This window comes from Phaethon aethereus, assembly GCF_964289735.1.
Source record: "Phaethon aethereus genome assembly, chromosome: 1".
Lineage (NCBI taxonomy): Eukaryota > Metazoa > Chordata > Aves > Phaethontiformes > Phaethontidae > Phaethon > Phaethon aethereus.
The window spans coordinates 33975586-33992600 of NC_138575.1; the positions used below are offsets into that span (position 1 = coordinate 33975586).

Consider the following 17015-nt stretch of genomic DNA (forward strand, 5'->3'; position numbering starts at 1 on the left):
TTCCAAAGTCCACAGTATTTTTAAATTAAAAAGTGAGTGGATTCAGCCCCCTTGTCAAGATACCTTCTCAGATTTCATCAGAATACTGTGTAGAAAAGTAAATTAAATAGCAATGATTTTGCATGTACAAGGTACTGTATGTATCACAGCATCTTACACATGCAAATCTTGATACGGAATATTAAATATGTATTGCATCAGATTCCTGAGATGCCTGATTATTTTTAATGTCAGTAGGGTGTGGTTTTGCAGTTGGCTTTTGTTGGTTTCTAAGAGTTCACGTTACTCAAAGGAGATGACCTGCAACTTACCTTGTTGGTACCTGGGATTGTGTGGGCTGCACCGTGAGTGGGAATCGGCTCACAGATCCTATGGAATGCTAATTTGGGGAGGGAGAGAGGGGAAGAGAGGCAACCTGTTGTGGCACAGTAGCTAGACCTGACCTGCCACTTCTGGCAGCAACCTGGTTTACGGAGATCAGTCATGAAACCACAGGCACAGTCTTCTCTGAGGAAAAAGTGTAGCTACAGCGCTTCACTACTTGCCTACAGGACTGAAAGCCTTTAGGGTGTTACATCAGAGTTTCTGCTTTGGGTTAGAAATGCTGATGAAAAAAATACTGAAATCATGTTTAATATATTTTTGATTTAAAATATCCATTATTTACTGTACAGTTTGTTAGGAATCTCCTTTGTTAGAAGCCTCATTAAATTTATTATGCTAAAATTATCTGATTTTTCCAGTGTTTTTCTGTAAAGTAAGACCCAAACTTACAATCATAGAATCATAGAATATCGAGTTGGAAAGGACTCATAAGGATTATCGAGTCCAAATCCCTGCTCCTCGCAGGACTACCTGAGACTAAACCATGTGACTAAGGGTGTCATCCGGATGCTCCTTGAATTCTGACAGTCTTGGTGCCGTGACCAGTTCCCTGGGGAGCCTGTTCCAGTGACCGACCACCCTCTCGGTGAAGAATCTTTTTCTAATGTCCAATCTGAACTTCCTCTGACACAGCTTCATTACATTTCCTTGTGTCCTGTTGCTGGTCACCAGAGAGAGGAGATCAGCACCTCCTCCTCTTCTGCTGCCCCCCTTGCGGAAGTTGTAGGCTGCGATGAGGTCACCCCTCAACTTTCTCTTCTCCAGGCTGAACAAGCCAAGTGACCTCAGCCGCTCCTCCTAAGTCTTGCCCTCGAGACCTTTTACCGTCTTGGTTGCCCTCCTCTGGACACACTTTAGCAGTCTGATGTCCTCCTTATATTGAGGCGCCCAAAACTGCACACAGTACTCGAGGTTGGGGCCACACCAGTGCAGTGTGGAGTGGGACAATAACCTCCCTCGACCACCTAGTTAATGCTGTGCTTGATGCACCCCAGGACATAGTTGGCCCTTTCTGCTAATGGGGCACACTGTTGACTCACATTCAACTTGCCGTCAACCCAAACCTCTAGATCTCTTTCCACGGGGCTGCTCTCCAGCCTCTTGTCTCCCAGTTTGTACATATAACCAGGATTAGCCCATCCCAGGTGGAGAATCCAGCACTTGCTCTTGTTAAACTTCATCCTGTTAGCGATTGCCCAGCTCTCTGCCGTCCAGATCTCTCTGCCAGGCCTCTCTACCGTCGAGGGAGTCTACAGCTCCTCCAGGTTTAGTATTGTCGGCAAACTTAGTGTATATTTGACTCCTGTGTCTGTATCACTGGCCCTAAAATTGAGCTCTGGGGAACCCCACTGGTGACTGGCCACCAGCCTGATGTAACCCCATTTACTGTAACTCTTTGAGCCTGACGCGTCAGGCAATATTATTGGGGTTTTCAGATTAGCTAATAGGTTAGTAAGATTTTTCAAAAGTTTGTTAGGTTGTCCTTAGCTTAATCAGGCTTTTTTGTTCAAATGGATTAAATTTTACTTAGGAATTAAGGAGCCTTTTGAGTTTTTTATAAGTGCTATTTCTGTGAAACGTTTAATTCACGTTCATGAGTGATAGGTAATTGATTTTCCATTTAATACTTGTCATCATGTTGAATGTTCACATTCAGCCTTTTGTGATGTATGTTTTCTGTTGATGTGCCAATCCCTTAACTTAAGCAAAAAACATGGCTGTTAGTCTTGCTTCCTGTAGAAACAAACATCTACTTTGGATGTAAAAAATACAGTTGGTGTAAAAAGTTGTCCTTGGTCTGGACAGCCTCGATGGGCTCCTGGAAGGGGATGGGAAGAGCACTGGCAGAAGGAGCGAGATGCTGTACTGGAGGAACTTTTTTCTGCGTCACCTTAAGAGTTCCTAAAAAAACCCTTACTCCTAGTGCTCATTCATGTGCAGATACCATTAAAAGAATAAAAATGGAAAAGGAAGGAAAGGAGTGTGGAAATTCAGTGCTACCTGCTGAGGCTGGAGTGGTTCTGAACAGATCTGTAACCTCACTGGGTGAGTTGGCAGCTTTGAGCGACAATGTAAGTGGTTAGGGTGAAAGTCAGCAACAAAACCACTACGGATACAACGGGAGCCAATGCCACGTATCAGAGGAGGACTGGTTCCTTCTGACCCTGCCTGTGTGCAAGCTTTCCTCTTTTGATGAGGATGAGGATAATCTGTTGCCCTACTATTTCCCACTGTCATGGAGGTTGTACTGGGTTTGGCTGGGATAAGAGTTAATTTTCTTCATAGTAGCTGGTACAGTGGTGCTACGCTTTGGCAAGAAAATCAGGGCCGGGGGTTTAGTTTGCCAGGGCTGCTATGGCTCAAGGGCGGGCTGGATATTGTTGGCTAGTGGAGAAAACTGGGTTTTTTTCTATCATTTGGGATTATTTGTTTTGTTTTGTTTTATTTACTAAACCGTCTTTTTCTCAACCCATGAGTTTTCTGACTTTTACCCTTCTGATTCTCTTCCCCCATCCTGCTGGAGGGGAGTGAGTGAGCGGCTGGGTGGTGCTTAGGTACCTACCAGGGTAGAAGCTGCCCTTGGAATACAGGTCCTACTTCTAATAACACAAAACAGAACTTACAGCTTTGGTGACTGTATGAGTCTTGTGCTGGTAGCAGACGCTATATTACATACCATTCTTTCTTATTATATGTAAGGTAGAAGGGTCAATTAGAAGGGTCAAAATCAATTGCTCCTAAGAAGTGATCAAAAATAATGGAGAAATCTTGTACGTCAAGCTGAAAAAACTCAAGTTGTATAGCCATCTTTAAACTTGGTGTATAATTTTTAAAGTGGATAGAAATACAACCTAGCCCCTCTTTCATTAAGTCTGCTTACATTACCTGTTACCCTTTCCCTGACATGAGCGTCTCTTAGCAGCCCATACCTCAGCAAAAAAAGCTAAATGTTCTCTAACGCTCGGAATAATTACTCGCGGTCCTGCAGCCTCTAGCACAGGTAAGGGAGATGTTACGTGCCTCAGAGCAGCGGTATCTACAGGAGCTCTGAACAAGCTGCTCAGCCACGGGAAGGCAACATTGCCGGAGCCCGGCTGCCCCAGGCAGCGCGCTCGGCAGAGCCCGCCTGCCTTCCTCGGCTGCTCGCCGGGCAGAACAGCTCACAGCTCCTGCCCCGGGCTGGGCGAATCGCTGCCGCGTAGCGGAGAGCAGCACTACGTACCGGAAGTTTCTTACCCCCTTGCACGGACAAACGTGCCTCCCAGTCGTTTTCGGGGTAAAATGGAGGAGAAGGAAAGTCCTCCATCCGCTGCCAGAGCTTCCAGCTGGAAAATAACAATATAAACGGTGATGGTGGGAGGGGGGGGAGCGTTGTTACTTACATCACTCCTTTCGAAGTCCCCAGAGCCCCTGCAGGAGCAGAGAGGACACAGTGCCCCAGCAATGACACCAGTAGCCCTGAGTTGTCCTTGGGTTTTGTATAAGGGCATGGGGAAGAGAGACATCTTTCAACTCATTTATTTTGAGGCTTAGAGGGAGGCAATGTGAAAGTTAACTCTGAAGGTAGTAAATGACATTAGAGCGTGTCATTTAGTGAGATCTGTGTCGACTAATTTGGGATTTTTTAAATTAAAAAAATCCTAAGAAGCAACTAACAATCTGTTGAGAATGTTTATCATCTGATACTCCGAAAGACATTGCACTTTGGGAGAGTACATGTACTCTGAGTACATGCTGTGCCTCAGGAGATGGTGTAAGATCAGAACTGGTGGAGATGTTTCTCCATGAGAGTGATTTGCTCCATAAGGGCACAGCAGCAGCAAGCGGAGCGAGCATTTCATTTCTGAGGCTCCCGGTTCCCCACATTTGGAAATGCGGGTAAGAACAGAAGGCCCCAATCACTGTTTTGAGCAAGTTAGCGTCTCTCCTCGAGTCCCTAAGTCCTGTTGTAAGACACTGAAGCACAACAGGCGCTTGGCTGCTAGGAAAGCACATAGTGCCTAAGCCGCCACCCCGGCAGCCCGCCAGCTGGAAGCCTCCCACGAGCCGCCCATTGGCCCGAGCCATGGAGCATGATACCACTTTGATCAGCTTTCATGTACACAAGGCTTGTTTGTACTAGAAAAGTGACTTATATGGTGAATACCACCTCTGGGAGTAAAGGATCTTTTGCTTATTTTACCCTGAAAAATACAAGCAAGTAACTGCTAGTTGGATTTAACCTTAGCAATAGCTTCTTTTTCTTTGGTGTAAGCCAATACCCATGTGTCCATCCCCCCCCTTCTAGCTGCTTTTATTCCAAAACTTCTCCATCCTCCAGAATGACAAGCTTAGTTCAATTTGCCAGGCTTTTTTGGTAAGCATCTGTTATTTCATTAATTACCTTTCTTCAGGTGGTCAGAAAGCCAATGGCTTTAGCATTATCTTAATTGGTGGGTGCCACTGTTAATTCAAGTAATAAATTTCCGCCCTTTATTTAAAACATTGGAAGTTTATTATAACTTAAAATAGCTCCTGCTCCACATACGAGTTCAAGGCAACTTTTGAGATTACCCCCTTACTTTATAGTTTTTTGCCAGATGGCCTTCTAGAACCACCCAGCATCTCTCCTCCTCTGTGTACTCCAGAAACTATTTTTGGGAAAGGAACAATAATAATAATAATAAAAAAAAAATCCACATCCACAGGAGTTGCATATTTGTTGTACTGATATATTCCAGGCTTGTGTGGCTTTTACATTTATATAGTTTACATTTTGCTTGACCCATAAATAACACTTGCAAGATTAAGAGGGCCATAGTTTAGAGAGTATTTACATAGCCCCACCATGCATACAGAGCTTTTAATATCTAGTAGACAAAATTAAGCTGTTTTGCACTAAACATTTTTCAGTACTTTTTCAACTTAAAACCCCTGACTAAAATACAAGCAATATTTCATCCATAATGCTGCTGTTAAACCCCTAACAAATCTAGTTTGATACTGTAACAAACTTCTTCAAATTCAGGGATATAAAAATATTCAGCTTTTAAAATTTTAACTGTACAATATGTACATTAGTATTTGCACTGTTAAATTATGAATACATTTAAGCCTATGAAATACTACATTATAAATATCAACGATTTTTGATTTAAAATTGCAGCTAATACATTTTAAAACCTGGATAATGCATTTGAAAAGACACGATTCTGGAGCCTAATCCTTTAAGCCCTTATGAAAGTATTTGTTATGTAAGTAGATTCATTGACTTAAACGGGGTTACGTGCCTGAGCAAAGGACTCCAGCAGTTGTACCTCTCTCTCTCACTGCTGAGGGGTGGGGGGCACAGCATAAAAACCATCACCACTCATTGGCAGCTAAGTCCAATTCCAGCTGCTGAATTAATGACTTCCTTTAAACAGGCACACCCCCCCCCCCAAAAAAACCCCAACCAAAACCAACCCTTACAGAGGGATGGAATTAAAAAAAAAAACAAACCACAAAAAAACCACCAACCCAAAAACCACATGTGGAGGGAAAAACATGAAAGTTAAATGTATAAACTGTTTCCTGCTGCTTTAGGGTGTATCAATGCCTCAAGCATTTCAGTTCTGATTCTTGCCTCCTTAATAGTGGACTCTTTAGAAAAGGAGCATTTTCCCAAATTAAAAAAAAAATCCAGTTTTTGTAGGGAAACTCAAAGGAGGAAGAGTGAGCTTTATCAATGAAGAAAGGGCACAGTATAGAGCCTTCTTTTTCTTGGCGATAAGAGGAAAAAGTCAAAAATCACCCTGTGTGGATACAGCTACAGCACAGGACTGATGACCTCATTTATTGATTTCTGTTGAATCCCCTCCCTCAGATAATTCAACATAGGTGAATAACGAGCATAAAATAAAATGTCTACAAGTCTGTATCAAGAACTGCAGTAACAGTATTTTGACAGCTGAAACCTAATATGTAAACCTAGCAATATCTGAGCAGATCATCATTTGGCATAGTGACATTTCTGAATGTTACTTGTACAATGTAAACTCTCGCAGGGTTATAATTTACACTGGCAAAGCATTAAGAACCTTAGCAACTTGCCTAAGTACAATTATTCATATAAAAAGATGTGGTTCAAACTGTAGCTACAGAGTTGACTGGTCTTCCCAACTGTTAAAACAAATTAAGAAATGATGCAATTTTTTCCTTTGTGTCCCCTCTTCTTCTTTGATTTGGTTGTCCTTTGCCCAAACTGAGCGCTAGATAACGCAGTAGTTGGACCAGAAAGGTCATCTGTATAGTATGGATATCTGAGTGATCGTGGCTGTGGAATTGGCTGTCCTAGGAAATATCCTTCCTCTTCAGAATCGGATGATGAGGATGAAGTTGAACACCAGGAGTCATCTTCCTCACCATACAATCCAAAAAATTTATCAACCACCTGGTTCCGCAGTGCATAATCAGACCTAGTATGGGCATATTGTCCATACAGCTCCGCATTTTGAATATATGCCCGAATCTCACGTGAGCTTCTACTTTGAATAAATTTTTCGTGATCCTGAGGGGAGTAATAACGAAATCTCTCTCTTGGAGAGCATCTTCTTTCCGCAGCCAAGTTAAGTGCGTTATCTGAACGAGACTTCCTACTTCTTCTACGATGATGAGAAGGCCGATTTCCACGCTCTTCAAAATGGTAAACACGCCTACGAGTCCTTTCACTCATTGGAGGCTGACGTATTTCAACATTCTCGTAACTTCCATTATCAATAACATCATCTGAAAACTTCACTTGCTGTGGTCTAGACTGGGATTTAGACCTTCTCAGTACCGGCATGTGCACTGGCTTCTCCTCTGGTAAGACCTTTTCCTGACACAACTCTGAGCTCAGACTTTTCAAGGACTCTGTGCTCCGGTGGAGCATTGAAGAATTCAGAGTTCCCATGTTGCTCATTTTCTCACAGTCCTCTACCTCCAGTTCTTGGAAAGTTTGCAAAGAATAGAGAGATGGCCGTGGCTTGCCTTCTCCATCCATTGAAGCCCCTATGGTATGAGTGGAGAAAGGAGGAAAAGGAAAATGAGAGGTCTGTTGAAGAGATAAGTATAATAACAAAATACTAAACATTTCTTTTCAGTAAAGTAGACCTTATTAGTGTTTTTTGGAACTATTACCAAAAGGAGAGTAGAAGCTAGCTTCATAGAAGAATAAGCTTTGTTTTGACTTAAAACATTTAAGTATTAGCTCTGATTACCAAAGAACTAGCTAACATTAGGACATCAAGAGGGGAAGAAGTTCAATGAATTTGAAATATTTAAACAGCTCTAACATGCATACAGCTAGGCCTCTAAGGAAAAAAAAAAATTACTCAAAATTATTCTACAGTTCGTGCTTGCCATTTTTAAGGATAAAATATTTCATGTTTCGGGTATCACTGAATTCAATATTCCACCTGTTGCTCCAGGAAAGTCAGGCTTACTGCCTTGGAAAAAAGGATCCTTAGCCTCCAAAAATCAGCAGCAGTAAGCTGGCCTGGTTCACTCCAGGTTTGTGTCCAATGACCCTTCATTCCCAAAACAGCAGCATCATCTGCCCTGTGATGCTCCCAGGTGCAGTACCTCTAGTTCCCCCTCCTCCCGTGCCCCCTGAGCCAAGCTCCCCTCCTCATCTCCTTCGTTGCTGCTTGGGCAATGCAGCACACGGTCAGGCCTGAGCTACACAGGTAGCAACAATAATTCAGGATACAGAAGGAAAGGAATGGAGGAGAGGACACGGGCAAATTTTAAAAGGGGTCACATACCTAACTCTCAGGTTTGGGGTTTTTGTAGGGAAATAGGAACGAAAGGTTAACACACACACAGAGACACTTGCACATCTGACTTTTATCCCTTTGGCTAATTTCAATCTCGTTTGACAAGGAGGTTCACAGAAGTGGATTATCAGTTTCTCTTTAGTCAATGGAGAAAGACAACCTCATAAACCTCATTTCCTAAGGCAAAGGTTAGCATCCTTTCAGATTTTCTACATATTTTTACAAGCAAATCAGGAAATTACCTGAAGTGTTTTGCAGATTATCTTTAATATTATCCTAGTATATAATGCAACTTCTTGTACTTAAGGTATGGAAAAAAAATAATATTCACTTGCTTAAAGCAGTGGTTTGTATATAACAAACGCATGGTTCAAGACCATTCTTACTCTGTTTAACATTATGGAAAGAGAATTCAAAAGGAAAGGAGAAGAACTTAAATAGAATTTAAGTAGCAGAAATGTATCTTGTGGAAGAATATGCACTTGATAAAAGCTATTGCCTACTTTACACGCATCCCGTGCTACTAAAGCTTTTTAGAAATCACAGATACGGAAAGTTCAAAATACCCCAACGTGGATGCTTTGGTTGACCTCTCCATCAAAACCAGTCATTTTCCCCCCCCATTACCTGTTATGTTAGACAAAGCCAAAGAATCCATTGAGTCCCGAACACTTTGTTCTTGCTGTTTCAGGTCAGACAAACATTCAAGTGAACCTCCATACCATGGTGTCTGGTCGTGTTTGTATCCTGATGCCCCATGTTCCATGTCTAGCTCCTGGATTTTCCTGCTGCTGGCAGGGCCTGGGTGGCTGCCATAGGCAGAGTCACCCAAGCCGTCTTGTGACTGGGCCCAGTACATGTCTGATTGATACTTCTTACTTGCTAGGCTTGGATTATTTTTTTTCAAGTCCAATTTGCTCTTGACCATGCTATCAGAAATCCAGTGTTCACTTGATCTAATGTCCACTTCAGCGGGCTGCTGGAAGAGGCTTTTATCACCAAACTTCAGAAGAAGTTGAGTCATGTAGTCTTCATGTTCAGCCCATTCTTCAGGGTCTTCAGGCATCTCTTGCTCTACTCTTCCTTTCCAGAAGTCTTCGTTAACAAAGCTTGCCTCTTCCCTTGAAAGGCTTAAGTCATCCAGCTTACGAGAAAGAGTATCATCAGCATTGCCTGAAAGACCAGGAAATTTGTAATTGAGAGCCGGCGACAGGAGGAGAGACTGGCGACACTGGTCAGCTGATCGGCTGCTTTTTCCCATACGAACACTCCTCCTGGAATCTCTGGATCGAGCAGACTGAAATGCAGAATCAGAAGAGTCGGAGGCATGAACATCCTCGCCCAAGCTGCAGGTTTTTGAACAGTAAATCTGTCCTTGCTTTGGAAGGAAAGGGCAGCCAAGCAAAGACATCTTGCACTGAGCACAAGAAAAGCAAGTCTCTGTGGCATGCCAGTGCTGTCCGTCATAGGTCATCTGAGCATGGTCAACACCTAGAATGGGAGAAAAAGCAATGCTTTGGGTTTCTCTAGAAAAATCACTTGCACAATCGACACTTCTGGGATATGAAATGATTTCATAACTTGGCTTTCCCTTAATTTGTAAGTTTAATGCTCAAGAAGGACATACTTACCAATGTGTTCCCCACAGGTCTCACAGTATTCTGCGTAAAGAGATTCAAAACAGTTACAGCAGAACGGTCGCCCATCCTTCATGATGTATCTCTGTCCACCCAGGATTGTTTCACACTCGAGGCAACAGAAGTGCTTCATGTGCCAGTGGCGACCCTCAGCTTCTGTACATTCATCAGCAAAAATGATCTTTTCAGAGATAAAAAATAAACTTTTAGTTAAAGTGGCCAAAACCTCACCTTGGGACTTCGAACAAGCAAAACATCCTACTTGTGCAGTTCACACGCTAAATTTATTTTTTATTTATCTGCCTTTTGAATACAAAGGTAGAGACAACAATCTCCCATAACAACTGCAGCATTTCCTTAAACAGGAAAAAATTAAGAAAAACTGTACTTTTTAAAGGAATTAAATGAGAACATAAGAACTCAACAATTAAAGAAGCTGCTATCAGGATGATATTTTGGAATATTTTTACAGATCCTTTTTCTAATTTAATCTACGAGATTCAATTCTAAATACAAACAGGCATGTGCTCTCTAAATACCATCACCTTGCTTGTGATATTGCCGATTTGACAAGAAATTAAACACTTCTCAGCTTTCAAACACATCTATCTATGCACCAGGGTCCTTACTTTTTAAGTGAATGCTGATGAAGTTAGTAATTGCCCAAATAAGCGATGCAGCCTGTTAATGGAACAACAGTAGCCATGTAGATTGTCCGTAAAATGTGAATTATTTACCTCATCACAGGCTGAACATCGAGGTTTGAGAAGTTCAGCGTGGTGTCTGCCACAGTGAATTTTTCCATCTTGGTAGAAGTAGATAAGGTCAACGAGTAGCTCATTACACGTGAAACACACAAAACACGAGGGATGCCAGCACACACCAGGCCCAGCTCTCGAGGCAAAAACTGCAACTTCACCGCCGTTTACTTTCATACCACACTAGGAACAAAACCAGAAAGTGAACACACTTCCCATCCCAAGCTACTAGCTTCTACCATTTAAACTAAGTTAAAATACCAAACCCAATATGCAGATTTTATTCCAAAATTCTGACAAGAGGGAAAAAAATATTCTCAATTTTGGTCTAGACAAACTCAAAATCATCAAAAATATTTTTGTGAATAGAAGTTTATATTCTACATAATAACATTTTTAAGCATATGCCTGTTTTTCATTTGTCCTTACTTTACTACAAGTCAGCAACAGGTTTTATTGAGTAGAAAATATATCAAAGATTCAGTTCATTCCTAATATCAAAGCTTGTGTTTTGCTTAAGCAAGCACCACCTTCTTTCTACTTACATGCAGTTTCAAAAATATTCCTGGGTTATTTTTGTGTTCAGACATAGACAGAGATAAGCTTACATGGAATTTTGAGATACTGTAGTTTTACATTACTCAGCCTGCTAGTTGGCTTGTGGCACCAGCAGTATTACCTGTTCACAAACCGCATGCATCACTGCTCTTGAGAGTAGTTTAATGGTGCCTCGGCCAAGTGCCTCCTTTTTGCGCTGAGAACTGAACATCTGCAATTCCTTCTTTTCTTCTTCACTTAAAGACTGGCAGTATCTCACCTTCCAGTGAAAACGCAGAACTTATTTTAGATACTGAGCTTTTAAAGTAACAGATTAATAAGTAAATGCATATGTGCAAGAACTTCATCAGGCATGCTGGCAATCATCATTAAACTTTACAACTTGTCTTGTCAACCATCTTAATATTTAGCTAATATGGCATAAAACAAAAGTAGTCTGGAGAGAGATTTTGCATTACAGGGAAGAAAAAAAACCCCACCATGCTACACTAAGAAGTTGTCTAGAAAAGAAGTAAGATTTTAAAAAGCCAAACCAAAACCTGCTGTTCTCCTAAAATAATGGAATGAACTTCAATCAGCCGTAACATTGTCCTTTAGATTTATGGTTAAGTGCCCACAACTAAGTATTGCAGTATACACAAGATCTTAAGTATTGACACCCCCGCCCCCTTTCCTTACAAAGAGCTTGTTTGTTATTTCCACTTCTACTCCAAATTACACCGCATATCTGAGATGCAAACCTTTTACTATCACAAAGCATCCTTTCTGTGCGCTACAATGCAATTCCAGGAATTCGTAGGTTCCTGGTAATTGGTGGGTGGCTGCAAACACTGTAAAACCAACTTGTGTTAAGTTTATTGCAGTGACAGCAGCCTCCCCAACAAGCAAAGGCAGCGTCCTCCCAGACAGCCCTTATCTGCACCCAAGCCAGCCGGACAGCTGAACAATGGACGCGGTGCACGCACCGCGCTGCTTTACAGGTCAGATGCCACCGTAGGCCACGCTTTAGGCTTGCAATAAATACACAGGTAGGTAAACCCTCCACATAAAAGCCGCCAGGGAGTCCCAAGCCCTGCCAGCACATCCTAAATTCTGTCTTTACCTCATTATCGTGGGGTGGCAGCTGGTAGAGCAGTTGTTTAATTCGGTGTTTCTCTCCAGGGCTGTTAACGTAAGGGACCTTCTCCTCCGGCAAGCAGGCAAAATACAGCTGGACCTGACCAGGAGGAACGCAGAGTTCAGATCGAGGGACACATGCCACCCAAGCACCGCAAGCGTCCTTCAGCTACTGCTTTATCTCAGGTCTCACTTACGAAGGAAGAAGGTTACGCTACATTAGACCCGTGACAGGGTTTGTGCTGAAAATACGAGACCCAGCTCAGCAAACCTGAATTGTCTCTGATAAAACTAGCACCCAGCTGCTGAATTGCTTTTCTGGAATGCAATTTGCAGTGACAATTGGGGGGTATCATAAATTATGCACATTTAATGTTCTCATTATTCCCACCCCCTTCAGGGCTGGTCAACAGCCCCGTGGAAATTCCAAGTTTCCCTCTGCAATTTACCACACAAGGCATGAAGCTTTCCAGAAAACAGCCACTATATAAACAAATTTAATTTGCTCTCTGCGTTTTACACATTGTTGAGACAAAAGCTGTTTTGTAGTCTCCTGCTGATCAGGTTCACCCACAGCATCAGCTTTCATTGCTTCCATGTGGGCTTTGGTAAGAAGGTGGAAACATCCTTCCCTTGGGAGGAGGCTGAATCCAGCCACATTTCAATCAGATGCAAATTAACTATGAAATTTTCACAGGCTGCACGTTTTTGATAAAGAAATCAGTATTAGGTGTACACACCTATCAATCTTCACTCCCCCCCCCCGAAAAAAATTATGACAGGAAAGCTGTAATGAACACTATGACAAAACCCAATGGCAAAAAATATTTTTGTGGAACAGCTACAGATTTATTGTTTTTCCTATGCAGTTTCCAGCTTGTCACAAGGCCTGGGGCTGTAAATAAGAGCCGACTATTGGCAAAAATATTACTTGCCATCCAGATTTAAATAATACTCAGGTCAACAGCTTATTACTGTGCAAGACAGATGAAAAAGAAGCAGTAATCAGTCACTGGACTCGGGAAGCAATCAAAATTATATAGGAAAAGTTGTACAAAACACGACTTGGTCTTCATTTAACCAAAATTTAAACATCAGAAGTGAACTGTAAGCCCACTACTGACTACTTCAAGAAGCTGCAGGGAAAGATAACAACATGCAGTAAGAAGTGAAGCTTGCCTTTTTCACAAGTTTATTGCGCTGTTCTCAAAAGAAGTCATTCTTGGAAAAAAATATTTAGTGAGTTTGAGCCAGCTGCTTTATGAGGATATTTTAGGGCATTTGATTGTTCTGGCAGAACGTTAGCTTGCTGTTTGCCTTTAGGTCTGATTCATCAGGATTCTTATATATGCTTAAGTAAGTGATAAGATTTTCCCTAAAAATAGCTCATTATTTGCCATTCCTGATGACTTGTTACTTTATTGCTGATTAAGAAATCTCTGCGTAGCAAAAAGGAGGTAGCTTCTGCACCTTTCTAAGTATGGACTGTACTAGCTTGCCAGCTGAAGGAGGGTTGCTCTGCCTCCGTTAGCAGATGCCACAAAGCCACTCTGTCCATTTAACACTGAAGTCTGAGTTTGGGATATTACCAAGTACACAGCTTCAGAACAGTTGCAATCAAATAAATGAATACCAAGAGAGGTTCATTTTGATCTCCCATAGCAACTTGCTCATCAATAGTTTCACTTTTATTTCCGTTACCATAATAGCAGATGAAGAAGAAAGGGGAGAAGGGAAGGAAGAGCCCAACCAACCCACGACCGTCAGCTCCAGAGGCCATACAAGAGAAATCCTGGCATGAACAAATGGCAGCCATACAACTATTTAAACAAGCGTAAAATACATTACTACTTGTCACAGTGACAGAACACTTTTGTTTATGTGCGCTGTAGTAACATACATGTTCTAGATGTCAAATGCCTAATTATTTAAAGAGTTGTACAAGTGCAGTGAAGTACTGGCCAAGTAGCACAATGCCACGAGGTATGCCGTAAGCCTTAACTTAACCTAATAACTTATTTCAGAAGGAAATAAAATTTCTATGCTGCTTTTAGACTTAATAATACATACCTCTGTGGCATGTATTTATTGAAAAATCTTGACTGGGAACTTTTTTTGGAACATAAAACTCCTTGGTGTTGAGAATTTTAAGCTCCCTAAACACAGCCTCATTGGAATAGGAAACAAAACAAGAAGTGTTCTAGACCAGTTTAAGTTTTATGCGTTATAAGAATTTAATGAGACTTGCAGAGGAAGTGTATCGCTCCCTTAAACAGTCCTTATACGGCTTATTTTAAAAACGCAGAAGCACAGTTGGTACCTGCTCTGGTCTGAGGCCTGGGGGGACCCAGGCGTATTCTTCCAAGGCACAGCCAGAGTCATCATCAGATGTTGAGCTTCGCTGGCATCCAAAAACGAGATTGTTGGCTTTGGGCTCCATCTCCAATGGCATAAGTGTGAAGTGTTAAATATTTCAGCCGCAGCTCATCAAGCAATTGATCTGGAGGAAGAGATTAACAGAGCTTTAACAAAATTTGAACATGCAACAACTAATTATCAGTTTAAATGATCTTACAACAGTTTAGTATTTTTTGAGTTGCCCAGAACAGTAAATGATTGAAGTGTCATTAAAACTTGCTACAAGCAATTCAAAAGTGCTTAAAAGAGTTATGAAAATAAAACTACTCAAGAAAAAGATAACTAGACACACACTACCATGTTTGGCAACCACAGTGTATTTCAATATTAACACTTGCCAGCTTTTACACTTCTGCTTGTTTCACATCACAGGTTATACGTAGGCATATCTAGGAGAGACTCACTGAACAGATATTAACAAAAGGAACAACAGCTGCTCCTCCTGAAGTCATTACTACCACCAATCTAGTAACACAAAAGACATGACAACCGCTTGTCAAAAACTAAAGAAATTGTTGGGGAAAGACTGTTGTGCAAGTAGCATCCTGTTTTTCACAAGGTAGGCACAGAGCAGTGAGTGTGTGCTGGATTCCTCCGAGAACTTTGTTTTAGCTGTCTCGGAGTGGAAGGGCGTTGGTCCAGTTGAATATCTGAAATCCAATTGTGCCAGATTAGGCTCTGTAAAATACATCATGATTGTTCTGTTAATTTAAAACCCTACAGGGAGATGCTTCTGTTGATTCATGAAGCCTGCAAAGCTTAGTATCAGCGGGATCATTTTGAGTCACAACTGGCAAAGAAGGCTCTCACCAACATCCATAGCATTCTGCAGTAAAAAGCTTATGAAGATAAGTATCTTACATTAATTCTAGCAGATTCTTCAGTAATTCAGACCATGAATGTCAGTGAAATACAGATAACCAAAAGCAGAGAGGGTGTATCCTACCGTGACAGACATCCTGACCACTGGGGTTAGAAACAAGCTTGGGTTTTTACAGTACAACATTACACATGAACAGTGCTTTCCCCTTTTTAGGCAGTTCTTTCACCTCTTCATCTAAACACAGATTAAATTTTGTCAGTGGTAGATCTGAGCTGTAGAAAATGCTAATCTCCTTGACATATAACCTTGCTGGTGGGTCTAAAGGGGAGAGCAATTGAAAAACTTCTGGTGGGTCCCACATGACATTTCCAGTCTCATCACCATCATATTAGAGAAAACAAGTTGCTGCTAGATCACAGGTGGAAGAAAGATTTAAGACCGCGTACCCAAGTATTCTGCTAGTTCCTCAACAGGAGTTTCTCCTCCTTCAAGCATGAGGCACTGGTTAGTGCCAGGGTCTGTTGATTCAGTATGTAAACCCAAACCTGCTCCATAAAAAGTGGCCACATGCATCCAAAGCTACCAACTCGGAGAAATGACGATATTCAGTATTACACAGTATATCTATCCCTGTTTTCAATACGTCTATACATTCCCACACCCAATAAAAAGAGATGGGATTACTTAACTCTTCCAGTGGGCTAGTGCTCAAAAAAGTTACTTTGTTTGTTAACTTTACCCCAAAAACTTCTGGCTCAAAAACATACACTATTTTTGCTGCACTGCTAAGATGCCAACACGCTTCTATTGCACTGCATAGCTGCACTACAGTGATGATGAAAGGTTCATTTAATATTTGCTGGGGCAAGCAAACCTGCCAACCTCCTCTTTGAGGACAGGCTATTTCTACAAAGCTTGTGAGTTGTCAGGCAAATTTCTGAAATCCTACTCTATCTGAACAACTAACTTTTGTGAGCAAAACAGCTTCCGAGCTCAGCATCACCCTATTACAATCTCTGTCAAGGAAGGTGAGTAAAACCAAACTCAATCCTAAAAGCTCAATCCTATATGTTTAAAATAGAAAGACAGACATCTTGGTGCATATTAGATCCCTTGAATTAGTTTCCTTCAGAAACAAATGGTAAGACAAATGATACAAAACTGTTTCCCCTCTCCATGTACTAGTGGAAATGAAGTCAAGCGTCAGGTGTGTTTCTGTTATTGCTTCTATAAAACTGGGGTGCGAGGAAGGAGGAACAGAGGAATACTGTGATGCAGCTAAGAAATTATTCCTGCAAAAAAAGGCAGCAGTGCTCACTGTCGCAGACGGATGGGGATGCTCAAGTTGGCAGCTTGTCCCTCGCATCTTAAGTATAAAATCACTACGAGTATCACGGAGAAGCCCAAATCCTTCCAGGATGATCTTAGCAGCAGATGAACTGTTTTGTAATTTCCCTTCAGAAAGAGGTAGGTATCTGGTTTATAACAATGTACCACTCACCGACGCCTAAGCTGGTATTTCTAATTCTTACAGCATTGCAAC

At 41.7% G+C, this 17015-nt stretch overlaps 1 protein-coding gene across 1 annotated transcript; it reads right to left on the reverse strand.

The window, feature by feature from the left end:
• Positions 1-6447: 6447 nt before the first annotated feature.
• On the reverse strand, positions 6448-14683 carry PRICKLE1 (prickle planar cell polarity protein 1; the record flags this gene model as incomplete). The annotated part of the gene is made up of 7 exons (XM_081997616.1): positions 6448-7395; positions 8790-9653; positions 9794-9980; positions 10537-10740; positions 11237-11374; positions 12218-12331; positions 14552-14683. 7 exons carry the CDS (start codon positions 14681-14683, stop codon positions 6539-6541), a joined length of 2496 nt encoding a protein of 831 aa, XP_081853742.1. The 3' UTR covers positions 6448-6538.
• Positions 14684-17015: the final 2332 nt, after the last annotated feature.